The sequence below is a fragment of the Gambusia affinis genome, linkage group LG16 (genome assembly GCF_019740435.1).
Source record: "Gambusia affinis linkage group LG16, SWU_Gaff_1.0, whole genome shotgun sequence".
NCBI lineage: Eukaryota > Metazoa > Chordata > Actinopteri > Cyprinodontiformes > Poeciliidae > Gambusia > Gambusia affinis.
The window spans coordinates 905694-922904 of NC_057883.1; the positions used below are offsets into that span (position 1 = coordinate 905694).

Consider the following 17211-nt stretch of genomic DNA (forward strand, 5'->3'; position numbering starts at 1 on the left):
CTGGACGATAACTGTACTATTTGCACAAGGTATGTGATGAAATTTCAATCTTGAGATGGTATTACATCATACAGTGCAGGTAAATGATTTTATGATTATGAAACCGTTTCCATCTTTTTCCAACATTGTACCACTAACATAGCAGTGCACATCAGTTGGTGTTAGCTAAATGGTGAGGACGTCCCACGATCAGAACAACCGATTAACTCTCTCTCTTTCGCTGAAGTAAAAGTAATTGACATATATTGGTAGCTATATCTGTAGTATAGCTTCTGCCATAACTTTTCCTTGGAAAACTTTCAAATAAACAAATAAAAAAAGGAAACAACCCCATCAGGGATAATTCCAGCAAACAACAGCTATTTACAACTTTTATTAAACACGTGTTATGTAGCATTGTGAGACACGTATTCCTCTGTCGATGTAAGCTAAAAATGCTAAGAGCGAGCAGTAGCCATTACACTAGATATTAAACTATCGCTCTTGTTTTACTCACCTTTTGTTCTTTAATTTTAAAAAATGGCATCTTCGAAGACCCCTCGGACACTGAAAAGCTGACTTAAATCCAACATGTTCCTCAAGATAGTTTGTTGTCCTTCTGTATAACTAGCATCTAGGTCATTGAAAGCTGGTACCCACCAGTGTCCATAAATAATAATGTCAGAATTCTGAGATTAAAGTCAGAATTGTGAGAAAAAAATCTGGATTCTGGGATTAAAGTCAGAACTCTGTTTTTTTTCAGTGGCCCTAATCCTCTTCTATATTTCTGAATGTATGAGCAGCAAAAAAGAAAAGGAGGTGGATAAGCAGTGTTTAGAATCATCAGATGGTGTCATTCAGGACATGTTACTGTGAAGTGTCGTCTCTGTAGCCTAGATTGGCAGTAAACGTCTGTCCATATTATTAGCCAAAAGAGTTCACCAGTGTTGCTTACATTCCACTCTCAGGTGTTGCTAATGATACATGTGAAATCATCAGTTCCGTTGTTGCTTCAATAAACCCACTATCATATGGATAAGACAGGAAGCACTGTGAGGATCATGTTCTTTGATTTCTGTGAGAATCTCAAGAAAAAACAGGTGGAGGCCTCAGTAATTACCTGGATCTATGACTACCTCACAAACAGACCACAATTTGTGAGACTGAAGGACTGTGTGTCTGAGCAGGTGGTTTACAGCACAGGAGCACCACTCTTCTCCAAATCTGGGACCATGATCTCAAGGCCATGATCTTGAGATGGAAAATGTTGCTTTCTCTGGGTTTGGGATGAGTTCCTGTCCCAAGTGGAGGTGTTCAAGTATGTTGGGTTCTTGTTCATGAATGAGTACAATGGTGCAACTTGGTTGCCTAAATATAAAGGGATTTAAAGATAACTAAAATATGTGGACTGGAAAGAACACTGGTGTTTCCTGCAAATATATGTCTCATGGTTAACTTAGTTTCTAGTCTGCAGTGTTAATAGCTGGTATATACAGCATACAGGAAACAAAACAATTCATGTGATGTACACAATAGAAAAGATTGCATTTGCAGGCAATGTGGCTCAAGCAGAAGTCACACAGAGAGTTGTGTGGATGACATATCTTAGATGTACTTGTGATACCAGATGGTAGAAAGTTTTCTCACCTGCTGAGTTTGAAATCTGGAGAGAAGATGAGTTTCCCAGGATGATCCACAGACCTCCACATAAGGCCCAGCATCAGGATCTCCAGCCAGCAGCACTTCAGCAGGTGAATTTGGTCTGCTAGACTTAACTCCACAAAGCCTGTGAAAAATCATGCAAAGTAAAATAAAATAAAAGACCAATTATGACCTAACAACTCAAAATATATAGGGTCAAAATTGTTATCCTCCCAGGAAAATGTAAGATTTTTCAAAAATTGCCTAAGTGTTGTTAAACAGATCAACAATTTTCTAAAAAATTGCTTTAATTTTTGGAAAAACATTGTAGTTTTATTTTGAGTAGTAACAATATAGCTTTTCTCAATTGCTTTAACCTGCCTGAAGGAACTGGAATCCACTCAGTTGTCATCATCACTCCTTCAGCAAAGCAGAGGACAACTCTCCCAAATGTCTCAACTATTTCTCACTGCTTTGACACATTACACATTCTGTCATTTAACACAGATGTCATTCAAGCAGTCCAGACTCCATTGTTTAATGGTAACCAAACAGAAAACATCTGTTCCTGACTATTAGAAGCTACCTATATCAGTATTAATCCACTAAAAGCACCTGTTTAACTCTACATCCCAAATGTCCTTATATTTGACTGCAGGCCTTTACGTGCTTGTTGGTCTTTGTTGGAATCAGCAACCAAAAATATGTTGTTCTTTACCAGTATGTTAACTTTCTTATTCTGGTTTTATCTCTGTTTACATTTATAGTATTTTCTGTAATATGCAGTTTTCAGTAAAGGTTTGAAAAATGTTGTACAATGAATACTTTTTTTTTTTTAGATTGTTTACACACATTTTCTGAAAGCATGCCCCAAACTTTCAGAAACCTGCACACAAATCAAAAAGCCCACAATGACCAAAACTTTTCTATAAAATTAAACTACATTCAATGCAATGTTGTCTCTTCTTAAAATTGTATTTTGCTTTCAGATTAATACACAGAGCTTCATATGAACAGGCTTTCATAAGAACCAGCTGAACACAGATGTGCTCAATTTAAAAGACTATGATGAATGGAAAACACTAACAAGTAACAAGTATATTTTATTTTTTCACACAAAAAAAACATGTACACACTGTACATCCCAACCAACACAAAATTGCACATGCAGAGTATAAGGTATACAGTTAGAGTAAAACAAAAACTATGCTGCCTCATTTATTCTATTCTGGAAAGGTCGCAGTATTCTCATCCATCAAGTTTTTCCTGGCAGCAGGGAAATGTAGCATGGCTAACCCAGCAATGAAAGCATCAGCTGATATATCTCCACATGCATTTCCATAACTTGAAGAAGGGGTAGATGCATTTGTGTTTGTTTGCTAATGTGATGAGTCAGTGTGCATAATAGGGAAACTAACTTTGTTTTGAATGCTGAAAATTGTATGCTGTGTTTTGAAAAAAGTATTTTAGAACTGCAATGTCAGTGTAAAGCGGGAATAGTGCTTGTAGTTTAGCAGGTCAGGGGATTGGGGCATGACTTACATGTTATGGTCATTATGTCTCAAGTACCAGTACACATTCAAGAGAAAGTGTAAAATTTGCATCAGAGCATTTCTGGTTCTGGATCAAATCCTTTTCAAAAAGGATAATCTGACACAGTTTATGTCGAAAAATAACAAATGGTATTCACATGAAAGCAATGTAATAGATTACACTAGGAATTTTCAAAGTGTGAGCCATTTCTTTACAGGGCTGTCATGACTGTCTTATTGACACTGCAATTTCGAGACAGAGTCCTTTACAGCGAGTTAGGAATGTAGAAGTTTTTTCTAAATAGAGGAATCATGTGTATAAGATTATGCACATTTTATACAGATGTGGATTCTGTATAAGATGAATCACAGCTGATTTCTGATTCACAGAAAAAGTGTCTGATCACCTTGTTGTTTGTATGCTCTGCGGTTCAAACAAGAATTTGCACTTGGATCTCTTTCTTTTCTTTCTTTAAAATGTATTATTTTTATTTATTTTTTGTGAGGCAACCTTGGGTGCCTTAAGAGCAACTTTGAAATAAAATATACAAGAATTATTATGATACACATTTAACGCTACAAGCAAGAACCTTTGCCAAAGTTATTGCTTCATGTAGTGGGAGTCATGCAAGGTATTTATGCTAATTTACACATGTAGGCCTACAGTATGTAAGGGTGGCGACATGGCGGACAAGCAGCTGCCCTCTATTTTCCAAAAATTGGGATTTATAAAGGAAACATGCACAAGTATATGCATGTGCAGAGCTTTGTACATCTGATTTTGTTTGTGCGCCGTACTTTTCTAAATGTGTCTATGCGCCAATTTTTTTTTACTGTGAAAAGAGCAAACTCTTTTATACATGAAACCCTTGATCTTTTCAAATGTGACCTGCGTCATGATATGTGCAAGAAGGAAGAAAAACAACTATGATAATTCAGATTAAGCTGTCAATGTGCTGGCTCCAGTCAGACAACAGTTTTAAAATCATAGGATATTACGGTGGGCAACAGGTGCAAATGTGCAGCTAACAAGTGAAGAACAAATGCAACACCAAAGAGATGCAAACAAAAAAAGAGACCCAAACAAATAACATTCAGCAAACAAAAAAGAAACACAAACAAAAAAGAATACGACAAATAAAATTAAGCAAGCAAAAAAAGAGATGCAAACAAGGAGCAAATTAAATGCAGCAAACATAAAAAGACACGCAAACTGTAAGTGTCAATGAAATAATTAGTTTCTTTAAAAAAATTATGTTATTTCTAACAGTTAAGATAATTCTAACTTGTTTGGTTCACGTTTCGAGAATTGTGTAAAATGATTGTATTTTATTTCACGTCAAACTATTTTTTGTTGAAAGTTATCGCAAGATTTGCGTATATGTGAAAGGCTGCGAGACTTGAATACACAGAGAAGGAGCAGAAGCCTGGAATCAACCTACGTGCAGCAGCCTTGTGTCTCCTGTAGCTTTAGAGGTATTTTGTAATTATGCTTCCTCCCACAGTCCAAAAACATGACTATCAAGTTAAATGGTATCTTTAAATTCTCCCTAGGTGTGAGTGTGTGTGAATGGTTGATTGTCCTGTCTGTTTCTGTGTTGCCATGCAAAAAGACTGGTGACCTGTCAAGGGTGTACCCTGCCTCTCGCCCGGAACGCAGCTGGAGATAGGCACCAGCACCTCTCAACCCCATTAGGGACAAGTGTGAACAGAAGATGGATGGATGGATGAATATTTGCAATATTTTTTTAATTTATTGGTTATGGTGTTTTAATTACTTAATATTTTAATTTAGAGTGGACGACGAAGAATTAATATGCTAAAGACATCTGAAGTGGCAGGCGGCCACAAGGTAACTTTTGTTAAAGCTTGTGTCACCTGTCTGTCTGTAAATGTATCTATATCTAAAGCTTTGTGATTTATTTTTATAGTTTTCACAGCATTTAATAAAGAGCCTGTCTAAAGGAAGCCATGCCAGTGTTGTCACATGGAGCTACACAGACAAAAAAGAGACGCAATCAAAAAAATCTACAACCACAAACGTTCACTTGTTTGTTGCACATTTGCACCTGTCAGCCACTGTAGGATATGCTCCACCATTAGCGTCCATGTTTATTTCAGCAAACACTGAGCATGCTTGCAATATGCAACATTACTGTGTGCACATGCACTTCTATAACATTTTTGGATTGTTTGCAGTTCACACAGGAGCTCATGATCAAGTCACATACACTCACCGGCCACTTTATTAGGTACACCTGTCCAACTGCTCATTGATGTAATTGTCGAATCAGTCAATCAAATGGCATCAACTCAATGGCATGTAGGCATTTTAGGCATGTAGTCATGACCAAGACAATCTGCTGCAGTTCAAACTGAGCATCAGAACAGAAGAAAGATGATTTTAGTGACTTTGAACGTGGCATGGTTGTTGGTACCAGAAGGGCTCGTCTGAGTATTTCAGAAACTGCTGATCTACTGGGATTTTCACACATAACTATCTCTAGGTTCACAGAGAATGGTTCGAAAAAGAGAAAATATGCAGTGAGTGGCAGTTCTGTGGGCGCAAATGCCTTGTTGAAGTCAAAGGTCAAAGGAGAATGGTCAGACTGGTTCGTGCTGATAGAATAGCAACAGTAACTCAAATAACCACTCATTACAATCCAGGTATGCAGAAGAGCATGTCTGAATGCACAACATGTCAAACCTTGAGGCGGATGGGCTACAGCAGCAGAAGACCACACTGGGTGCCACTCCTGTCAGCCAAGGACAGGAAACCAAAATTGGACAACAGTAGATTGGAAAACTGTTGCCTGGTCTGATGAGTCTCAAATTCTGCTGCAACATTCGAATGGTAGGATCAGAATTTGGTGTCAACAACAGGAAAGCATGGATCCATCCTGCCTCGTACAAACAATTCAGGTAGTGGTGCAATGCTTTGGGGGATATTTTTCTGGCACACTTTGGGCCCATTAGTACCAATCGAGCATTGTGTCGACACCACAGTCTACCTGACTATTGTTGCTGACCATAACCATCCCTTTTTGACCACAGTGTACCCATTTCTGATGGCTACTTCCAGCAGGATAACGTGTCATGTCATAAAGAGTGAATCATCTCGAACAATGAGTTCACTGTACTTAAATGGCCTCCACAGTCACCAGATCTTAATCCAATAGAGCACGTTTTTCGATGTGGTGGAACGGGAGATTTGCATCATGAATGTGCAGCCACAAATCTGCAGCAACTGTGTGATGCTATAATGTCAAATGGACCAGACTCTGAGGAATGTTTCCAGTACCTTATTAATTCTATGCCACCAAGGATTAAGGCAGTTCTGAAGCCAAAACGGGAGCCAACCTGGTACCAGCAAAGTCTACCTAATAAAGTGGCTGGTGAGTGTATATTTAAAAATATGAACAAACATGCAAAAATATTGGAATTTCACAAAACATCAAAACCTAATATTAAAGCCTGTAGTACGAACATAGTCAATGGGAACTTCATACTGTCTATAAAGTATAGCACAAACCTTAGATTTACCTTGATTGATTACAAATGGTGATCATAACAAAGTGAAAGCACACTTTATTATGTGTGCTCAAAGCAGTGGTTTGAACTGTTCAATAAAAATGTCAGCTGGAAAAATGCCAGTTTTTAAGGTGACATTAAGTTCATTATTTATTGCCAGCTATTATTTTGACCTGCGTAGCTTTTGTGAAATAATTTGGTGTTTGTGTGTAAAGTACGTCCAAAATAAAAACTAGAATTTTTGTAAAAGCGCCACTGGCCAAGAAGGAGCTGGCCCAAGTGGCTGGGAAAAGAGATATCTGGCCTCCCTTCTTCATCCAGACCCCAGATAAGTGGAAGAAGATGGATCTGTTTAACAATGCTTGAGAAATTTTTGAAAAACCTCAACATTTTCATTTATTTTTACCTCAACTGTACATACAGACACAGCATACAATATCTGATAGCCAATGAAATGGTTGAAATCAGGCAGATGACTTCAAGGCCACTTGCTGAAATTCAAAGTGAGCATATGAAAGAAGAAAGTGGATTTAGTTGACATTCAACATGGAGTGGTCATTGGTTCCAGGTCTGAGGATTTAATAACCTACTGTTCTGCTTCAGCAAATTTTCACCAACAACTATCTTTCATCTTTATCTGTTTACAGTTAATGATCTGGCAAACAAAAAATATGCAGTAACCAGCAGCTGTACAGGTAAATATACCCTGTCAAATATCACATAGGAATGGGTGACTGTTTTTAGATTATGGAGGAGCAACAATGGCTCTAAGAACCAACGGCAGAGCACCAACTATAAACCCACAATATGTAAAACCTGGAAGTAGATGATTGACAGCAGCAGAGCACCAACCCAGCTACCAACCTCAGCTAACACAGACATGATGCCACTATTCACAAAGACTAGTCATCTTAATCTGGAGTTCAGCAGCAACATTCAGATGACAGGGTCAGAACTTTGTGCTAAAGGGACAGTATTATGTAAAATTGACTTTTTTAAGCTTTACATCATGTTACAATGTTATTCCCTCATCAAAAATATATCTGGAATGTTGCCTTGATTCTTTCATGCATGTTTAAGAAATCTTCTAATTTACATGGCAAGTATTGAGCTGTGGAAAATGGTTAGGTGGACCTAGCGCCTCCATAGGTGAAGAAGCTCTTCCTGGAATCTGGAATTTCCAAGTTTCTGAGCTTCCGCCTCACAGAGCCACATTCTCCCCTTGATGCCCCCACTCATGTCCTTCAGACTAGCCAGCAGCAACTAGCAAACACCTGGTGGAACTGTACATCTGCTGAGCTCATTATAGGAGCTACTTCTTAGAGCAATGCTGATAAAAATGTTGTTAAAGGTTAAATAGAGAAGCGATGTTGTGATGACTTCCTGAACCCAGAATGTTGGAAAGAGGAGGAGCTGCTTAAAGAGACAGAGACTCAATTTTAAGATATCAAATTTCTTTTAAGTCATATTTGTTAGTGAAGGTAGCAGCATTACTTGATTGTGCTATAAAACAATATACTATGTGGTTGGAAAACACATAAGACTGCCCCTTTAAACAAGACAAAAGCCTAGATCCTGTCTTGTATCAATGACTGGTGGTGGTGGTTTCATGGTTTGAGTGATATTTGTTGCCATTTTTGGGCAGAAAAAAAACAACAACAAAAAAAAAAACCTTCCCAACTTTTTTCAGCAATTAGGATTGTTTTCTTAGTCTACCTTCGCCATTGTGTCTCCACAGCAGGATAAAAACAAATGGCATGGGTAAAACATAAGTTTAGTTAGGTAAGGTAAGAGGTTTAATTAAGTAAGGTGATAGGTTTTTATTTACTCCTGTGAACTACTTTGAAAGTAGTATTGTGGAGAGAGTACTGAGAATTTAAATCTTGTTAAAAATTTTCAGCAATATAATTCAACCAGGTCAGCTATTGGTTAAAATGGTATAGTTCAAAGATTGATTAACTGTAAAAGATATTCAGTCATCTACATCTGTTCACAAAGAGGGAGGAGATCTTGCAATCGAACTAATATTTTAACTGTGGCCACATTTGAATTTATAGCCAATAGAAGCTCTCTGTTCAATCAGACAGAGCTACAGCTGTTTTACAAAGAAGATCGGGCAATGGCAGTCTCTTTGTTAGAGATTTAAAGTCCAGAGGAGCCCACAGTACTTCACACTACATCCAGTCATTCAACCTTTCACATGCTGGTAGTGGTATGCTCCTGGATAGTAGCCACAGTTGCTCTGGGGCACACTGAGAAGAAGCAATGCTGCCATGCACCAGTGCCACCTGTTGGGCCCTCTGGCCACCCATGGAACATGGTTTTATAAAGTTCTCACTAGGAGCCTGAAAACAGTGACAATTTCTTTATATAAAAAAAATTGAAAACCATGTATCATATTCCTTTTACATTACAGCTGAAGAAAGGGAGGCACTACTTAGTGTTTGTCTGTCACATAAAATACTAATAAAATTCATTGAAACTTGTGGTTATAACATCACAAAATGGGAAACAGTTTAATCGGAGTGAATACTTGATGTTAACTGCAGAAACATCTACATATAACTTATCCTCACCTCATAACCAATTAAACTTTTCTTAGTGCATCAATATTTAAAACAAGAACAGACCAAGAAGAAATAATTACAATTTAAAAATAAAAAAAATTGAAAACAGTGCTGCATTTTACCTGACAGACAATACCTAGATCACTTGTAGCTGGCTGTTAGTCTTTGTCTGAGAAGAAAATGTGCACTCATTTTCACTTCAGAGGTAAGGTACAAAAATCACACAAATCAAGTAAAAAAAAACCTACTTCTGGCAAGATTATTTTTATTCAAAACCACTGGTTCCTAAGCTACCTGCTGGACTGAACTGTGACTGAGAGGAGGAGGATGAGAAAAAATATGGGGAGAGAAAAGAAACAGGGAGAACACAGAGCAGAATGAAAGCAGAACAGAAAAAGTACAAATGTGAAGTGATCTGGACCAAAAGCCACCTTGATGGAAAGATCAAGAAAAAGGGAAAGGAAGCCACCAAGGTAAAGAAGCCAAGTATTTTAATGTTTTATTTGCTTCCATGTTAGAGGTGAAATGATAAGGTCAGTATTTTCCGCCTAGAAACCTTTAAGTTTCTATCCAGCTAAAGACAAGCAGCAGTAAATAATCTGAAGAGATTTGATCCATCTCACCAGGAATCTTTTTGGCCCAGCTGATCATGAGTACCAGCTCCTTGTCCGCCAGGTTGGTAAGAGACATCATCATGCTAGCCTGAGTGAAGGGCTTCTTCAGGTCCTCCATGAGGTAGATCTCAGGGGGCTCTGCCTCCATGATTCGGGAGATGAACTCCTCTGGGCTCATGAACGGCTGGTTGCCTTTGCTCAGCTGAGCCAGAGGGGGAAGGGACAGTTCCATCGGGGGAAGGCGCTGATCCTGCGGAGCCATCCCGACCCTTACCAAACTGCTGCCTGTTGCATCTCGAAGGTGGAGTCCACTACGACGATGTCGGGCCCCTCGATAGCTGCAGCGTTCACGCCTCACACCTAATAATGTAGAGGGGCAAAGGAAACCTACATTACCTGTAATAAATACTTGCACTTTATGCCACAAAATGACAAGTTTTGATGTTAGTTGCTAAGTAAAAGACAAAATATACAGAGAGATTTAAAGGTTAACTGTTATGCAAAATTCACTTTTTGCATATTTCTGTATTTCCAAGTGGTAGTACAGAAACAGTCCAAGAGCAAAAATGAAACAACCAACCATTTCTTGGGAATAAGTAAATGTTCTGCTGGTGTCTGCAAAATTGTTTCAAAGACCCTTAAATTGTTACGTCATAATTTTTTACAGAGAAACAAAAAGCCAAGTCCAGGCCCTCAACCTGCAACTTGGAGCTCCACCCACTTCATTACAAACTACCTCTGTACAGTGGCTGCTGAAAGAGAAAAGTGTTCTGTTGTTGGCTTCTATAGCGCATGCATCAGTGCATTTTCTCCCAGTCATGAAGAACAGAGATTCATTTTATTTTTGCTTGCAATGTTACTGCAATATTGCCAAAGAAAGTTATAGCTAGCACAGATCAGTTTAGGAACAATACTGTTGAAAACTACCAACAGTCCAGGCAGGATGGATTTACCAAAAAAGGTGGGCTGAAGGAAGTCCTACTGTTCAACACAAATCTGCTGATGATGACAATGCATAATTTGTCATTTAGCTCAAGCCAACGCTGAATGATAGCTCTGCTAGAAATGTGTCTCACGTTACTTTACCTACAATACCTGATCATTTGTTGTGGCAGTACATGCAACAGTAAAATGGAAGCGATAGTCTACATTGAGAAGATGCAGTGTGCATGAGGCATGAAGGTCTGTGTATTTTCTGGCAGTTAATTTTTTCGTTTGCAAGAAAAAATGGAAAAACAAAAATAAACTAGAGTTTCGTTTATTAAACCAAAATCGGAAATCGGATAACGACCCGTTATCCGATTTTCCATTTAGTGCACAAAACAAAAATGGAGGAGCGCTCAATTTCAATTTTCATAACATTTTTGAAAAGTGGTCTGACCCGGAAGTTCTTTCTGTGTAGAGACCTGTGTACAGACCCGGTTTTGTACACTTGTCCATAGTGGCATGTAATTAATTTGATCATGATACATTCACATGTGACATTCTTTGTTTTGCATGTGAAGCTAATGGCTTGTAAATGCAGCTAACAACTCAGTAAATGGCTAAGGGGCTAGTCCGCTCAATTGTTCACAACCTTCAGTCTGTTCTGTTTTTAAAAGACGCTCAAACTCGAACTAGAACATTCTGGCAGTCATTGAAACCCTATAGTTTTTTTTTAAAGTTTTTCCTTTCTGAATAGTACTACCATATCAATTATAATCCATTATCATAAACAAGCTTGCAGAAAAAAATTGATTATCCAAAATATACAATAAAAATATTTCTACCAGGTAGGATATTTTTAAAATAATGTGCCAATTAGATTACTAAATGTTTGCCTATAGGAGAGAATTTGGGCCACAGAAAGAAGGTCATCCTTTTAACTTTAATCTCAGAATTCAAACTTTAATCTAAAAAAATAATCATGCACACCATTAGAAAAATGTTATGGGGTCCCAATATCCTCTTCCATGGTTTATCACCTCATAATTTTTCAAACGTTTGTAAGTGAAGTATGACTGTCCAATATGAAATGAAAACCTTTGTCCCCTTCATGAGAGTATTTATTAACAACTTATTAGATTCAATTGACTAAACATAATGAACAACTTTTGAGTTGATGCTTTCCATTATTGATTTGCACTGGATGTATAAGCAAGAAACTTTAAAAGAATTATTTCGTATTTAACATGTATTAACCTGTATGTAGCCAGACCTTACATGGATAATTTATTTACATTACTATATACTGACCATATTTAATCTTATCAGATTGTAAACTCAAATCTTACACAATAAACAGAGACAAAATGATTTCATAAAAATTTATTTATTACAATAACATGCAAACAGATATTCAGCCCATGTTTGGGGAATCATGAAATAACATTCCTATAATTTAAGTATATAAAATATGAGAAAGTGAAGAAGATGAGGAAGAAGATCACTGGGAAATTTCTGAGAAGCGTCATCCAAAGCTGTATCTGTAGCTGTGGCCTCTCCTCCTGATCAGCTACCTCCCTGAAACAATAAAAAAACAAATATTTTCAAAAAGAAGCCAATCGAAGGAAAGAAAATATTTCACACACACACAAATAATGTGAATTTACAAAACACAAAAAAAGTCAGAGGAAGGGTATAGAAGATACTAACATATTCAGAAGTATCAAAATCTCCACAGGGGAATATTATATTTTTTGACACACGTATCAAACGGTATATATGCAAACACATTAAAATCTTCATATCACACTTTGAGCTGCTACGATAAGACAACAAGCAGCAGAATACGACAGGGTGACTTGCCGAGATCAGGCTGCGGTTAGCAGGGAACACACACTCCACCCGCCCGCTGAGCATGGAGCCACCTGGACCCGTTAGTGGAACTACGCTGCTCCAAAAACTACAGAGAACATTTCAAAGAAGCCTAATTTTAGATTAACTAAGTGGATAGATGAAGCAATGAGGACTACTTTCTAGCTTAAAAACATCTTATTACAACTTTTTGTCACAAATTGATAGTATACTTACCTTTACGTACCGCTGCTAGTGGCGCAGAGAAATGGAAGCCTGGTGTTGGAAATCACGTCCCCGCTCTTTGGCTTTTCAAAATAAAACTCAGACTAACCATTTTTTTCAGTGACCAGATGCCTGGTATTGTTTGCTTCTCACAGCAGTAATACTAAAACTGACTTACGGTTGGCAGAAAATACTACAGCATAAAAAACTAACAAGCTTGTCTGTGTGCAGCCTGTATAATATCTATGTGTGATACAGCCCTTGTCGAATAATTTTGTTAAAATTGTTCGAAGTTTCACATAACTCAGAAGTTGATGTAAAAATAATGTTTGCTTCAGCCACAAAATGATTATGCTCAGCAGCAAACAACAAATCCCCTACCTCATCGATGTAGCAGCTATGTAGCCTGACGTACAAACATTTTGCTAGACAATGTAAAACATTGAGAAGTTTTAATTATTCTTAAACGTTATCAAACATGGCGTTTTGAAGCCAAAATACCTCAGAAATATACAGAGCCAACAATGAGAATCAACTCATTTAAAGTTTAAACTCAGTTTCACACAAACACCCTTGCATAAATGTTTGGCTGTTGAACTGGACCGTTCCAGGTCGCTATCAAGCTAATTTTAAACTAGCAGCTTTACAAATCTTCTACATTACATTACATTACCAACGCACATTAAAATAGACCTTTATCTTGGCTTTATTCTATTGTTCCTCTTTCTTTTCTCCCTCCCTGAAGGATAAGTCGTTTTGGAGACATTGTTTTGCTTACTTCACTTCTGACCGGAGCTTTGGACGTTTGGACGCGCACTTCATGTTTCACAACAGCTCATGTTACCGGCAAAGCGTGCGGTACCTACCACGACCACCAAGGGCCCCCAAGAGCATTTTTTTTCTTTTTAAAATAATGATTTCTACATACATCAACAAATATATATTATTGTAAAAACAAATAATTTCATAGTGAAATTGCATGCTTTGTAATAGAAATTACTACAAAAAATAAAAAATAAAAAATTCAGTTCCACTGAAGGGGTCCCTTAGTGGCCTTGGGACCGGCTGCTTAGTTTGCTTATGCCTTGGGCCAGCCCTGATGAGCTGTTATCCAATTTTGGTTTAATAAACAAAAAACAAAAAAACGAGTCTATTTTTGTTTTTCCATTTTTCATTTCAAACGAAAAAACAAACTGCCTGATAATACACCAACCCATGGACATGCCAATTTCTCAACATTGCTTGTTTGTTTTTTTTTGTTTTTTTTTTTCATGTTGACAGAAGTGCTTCTCCTTTAATCTCCCAAATATATATTTTAAAATAAGGTCATATTTGTGAAAAAATGTCAGCTGCTCGACTTCACATCATGGCACACTGGCCTGAAGTGAAACAGAATCCTCAGTTTGAATTAAAAGCATTATAAATGTGCGTTAGATCTGCGTCTACAGTGGTTGTGATGGTTGTTCAGAAGGCACCACTTCTTCTGCTTCTGGGTCAAAGATATATGTTTGTACCACTGCTTGTAGCCACATGTCTGAGGTGCTGATGTAAACACTAAGTTAGGACGGTTTGGTCAACAGCAGCTCATTTGGATAATCGAATGTAGCCCTAGAAGAACACAATCCTTAGTGAACTCCAAACATGCAAAACTGATCAAGTGAAATCTCATTATCTGAGAATAATTTTGTCTATTGAATGTAATGGACATATTTTGTACAGTCCACAGGCCTATTCCAGCTTGAATAGAGCATAATAATAGACCTTTCGTAATAAACGGTTCATGAAACATTTGATTTGTTTGTCTGGCATCAGGAGTCAGTTCTGTACATGTGCCAAAGAAGGCATTTGAATATAGCAGTTTTAGCATATTGAGGAAAAGTGTTCCTACAGTGTAGTGACTTTCTTTCAACAATAGGTTTCCACATTTCAATAACCCACAAATGCCCAAAAATATCCACGTAAATAAATGTCCTGAGTTGCGTAGCTGATGTCAAAAACTTTGTAGATATGGAATCATCTAGGCTGATATTGTACTCCTTAAGCCTTTTTAACACAAATGTTAACACTAACACAAGATGGCAAAATGCAAAGAATATTAGTAAAATTATGCGTACCACATTTCATCATGCCTACTTCGTAGCATTTCCGTAACCGGCAGGCCTGGCAGCTTTTACGTCGGTTCTTGTCAATAGTGCATTGATTTGTGGCAGGGCAAATGTAGTCATTGTGTCCTGGGAAAAGAGGAACAATACCTGATAAAGGTTTTTTTTACAGTTAGAAGGCAAATAAATTCATAAACAGGAGGTTCAGAAAGAGTCAATACCCTGAATACTTCTCTTGAAAAAAGCTTTGCAACCTTCACATGACCACACACCGTAGTGGTACCCAGAGGCATAGTCATGGCAGACAGCACAGAAGTGCATGTCAGCTTTCCCTATAGTAGATGAACATGAAGAGGACTTAATTCCTTCTCCTGCTTCTTCTGATTTCTTCCTCTGCAGCTTGTTACAGCTGATGACAGAGCTGCAGGAAAAAGCACAGACTCAGTGAAAAGGACAACTTGACATCATGGATTTTTGCCTCATCATTCCTTGGTAATTTATCCTCCACCAAACTCTATTATCTGGGAAAATGCATATATCATTGGTACATATGAAATCACCACTACATAGTCATGTTGTCGGATATATAATGGCTGATTACATTACTTTGCAAAACCATTTCTACCCATTAAGTTCAATAAATTTTATAGACAGTATGTAATAGACCAGCACAAAGTGGTGCATATTTTAAAGTGGATAGTAAATTCTTCTTTTAACACTAAAAGTGGGAAGTGGAGATATGTTCAAAACCCATTTTATTGAATATAGTAGAGAAACAAAATCACCTAATCACAGGATTAGGATCACCTGTGTATTACAAAGGTCTGAGCTTTATGGAAGAGTGGCAAGAAAAAGTCAAGTTGAACGTGCTCTGGTTGTTGAGAGCAAAACTGAACTTTGCAACCAACGTGTAAAACAAACGGAATATCCCCCTGAACTCACCATCTGAATATAGAAAAAGGTGGTGGTAACATCATGTGTTCAAACAGTGAGTTGGACATTATTTTACATTTCTGAGAGGGTTTACTTACTCCTGTTTACTTTTACCAACAGTTGATTGTATCCTGTATTGGAACTCAACACTGGAATCTCTAGAATCTTTAGCTTCCCCATGATGCGTATTACGTACCGTACATAAAAATGTTGTCACAAGAATACATATAACTTATGCAATACCTGTAAAACATTTATTTATTTATTTAAAAGAGGAATAAATTAAAAGAAATTGGATCTGACTCAGCACAGTTGCTGTTTTATAGCAGGTTCCTATTCTGCACAACAGGACAAATGCATGAGACTTCTTACAAAGTAGCAGTTGCTTTTTTTATTTCAAAAGAGACAATGTTGTGTGTTGAGATGAACTTTTTATGTTATAGGATGTTATTCTGTGTTTATTATGTTTATTTCTATAAACGTACAAAATGATCTCTGGTTGTAACACTTTTAAAGACTGGTCTTTACATGGTAGCAGGTGTCTGCTGTAGCATATTTTATTCATAAGGACATTAACGGATTAATACTGATCAGAAGGGACAAAATCAGCTGATGTCACATTACAAGCCTTTTTGGACCTCCCATTCTTTCTTTCTAAGATATCTGTTTTAGAGATACATTTAGTTAAAAAAAAATTAGTGATGTTTTAAAGTATCCCAAATATCCTTTTTAATATTCAAAGCAGGTAAGGACTTCTCCCCAAAACACTTACAGTTGTAATTAAAGAAAATTCTGCTCATTGTGCTTATAAAGTTTTTACTCAGTGGCCGGAAAACCACATCATACAGAAATTTATTTGTACAAAATTTGGAAAACCATGTATCATTTTCCTTCTACTTCACATCTGCATTACTGGTGATGTTTTAAGTCTGTCACATATATCTTTTATATATATTTTTTTTATTTTATTTTGCAAGACACTGTAAGCAGTTAGTTTATTCTGCATGACTAAGTAACTTTTGCTCTGCATGTGTGTATATAGGGAATAGAGAACCATCATGGTTCACTATGGGCCTTGGTTTTAGACTCATGGTTGACAAATTTTCTGTACATTTCAATCAGAAAACAAACAAAAATGTAAGTTTTCTAAGTAAATAATGAAAAAAATCATTTTAATAATTAAACTACTTGAAAATAGTCTGAATTTTTTAATAAGATTTGTTTACAAATAGAAAAATGCTTTAGCCATTTTTAGGACTTATACACAGACAGCTGTCTGAATGATGAGGGGATGCAGACAGTGCACATTTGA

At 37.2% G+C, this 17211-nt stretch overlaps 1 protein-coding gene across 2 annotated transcripts in view; it reads right to left on the reverse strand.

Moving 5' to 3' along the window:
- Positions 1-17211, reverse strand: part of LOC122846006 (estrogen receptor beta-like) — a 66377-nt gene that overhangs the window by 13951 nt on the left and 35215 nt on the right. For both annotated transcript variants that reach the window (XM_044142645.1, XM_044142646.1), the window contains exons 3-6: positions 15188-15387; positions 14979-15095; positions 9874-10224; positions 1627-1765 (exon numbers count right to left, since the gene is read on the reverse strand). In XM_044142645.1, coding sequence (XP_043998580.1) covers positions 1627-1765; positions 9874-10224; positions 14979-15095; positions 15188-15387 — 807 coding nt within the window. The remainder of the gene's footprint in view (positions 1-1626; positions 1766-9873; positions 10225-14978; positions 15096-15187; positions 15388-17211) is intronic.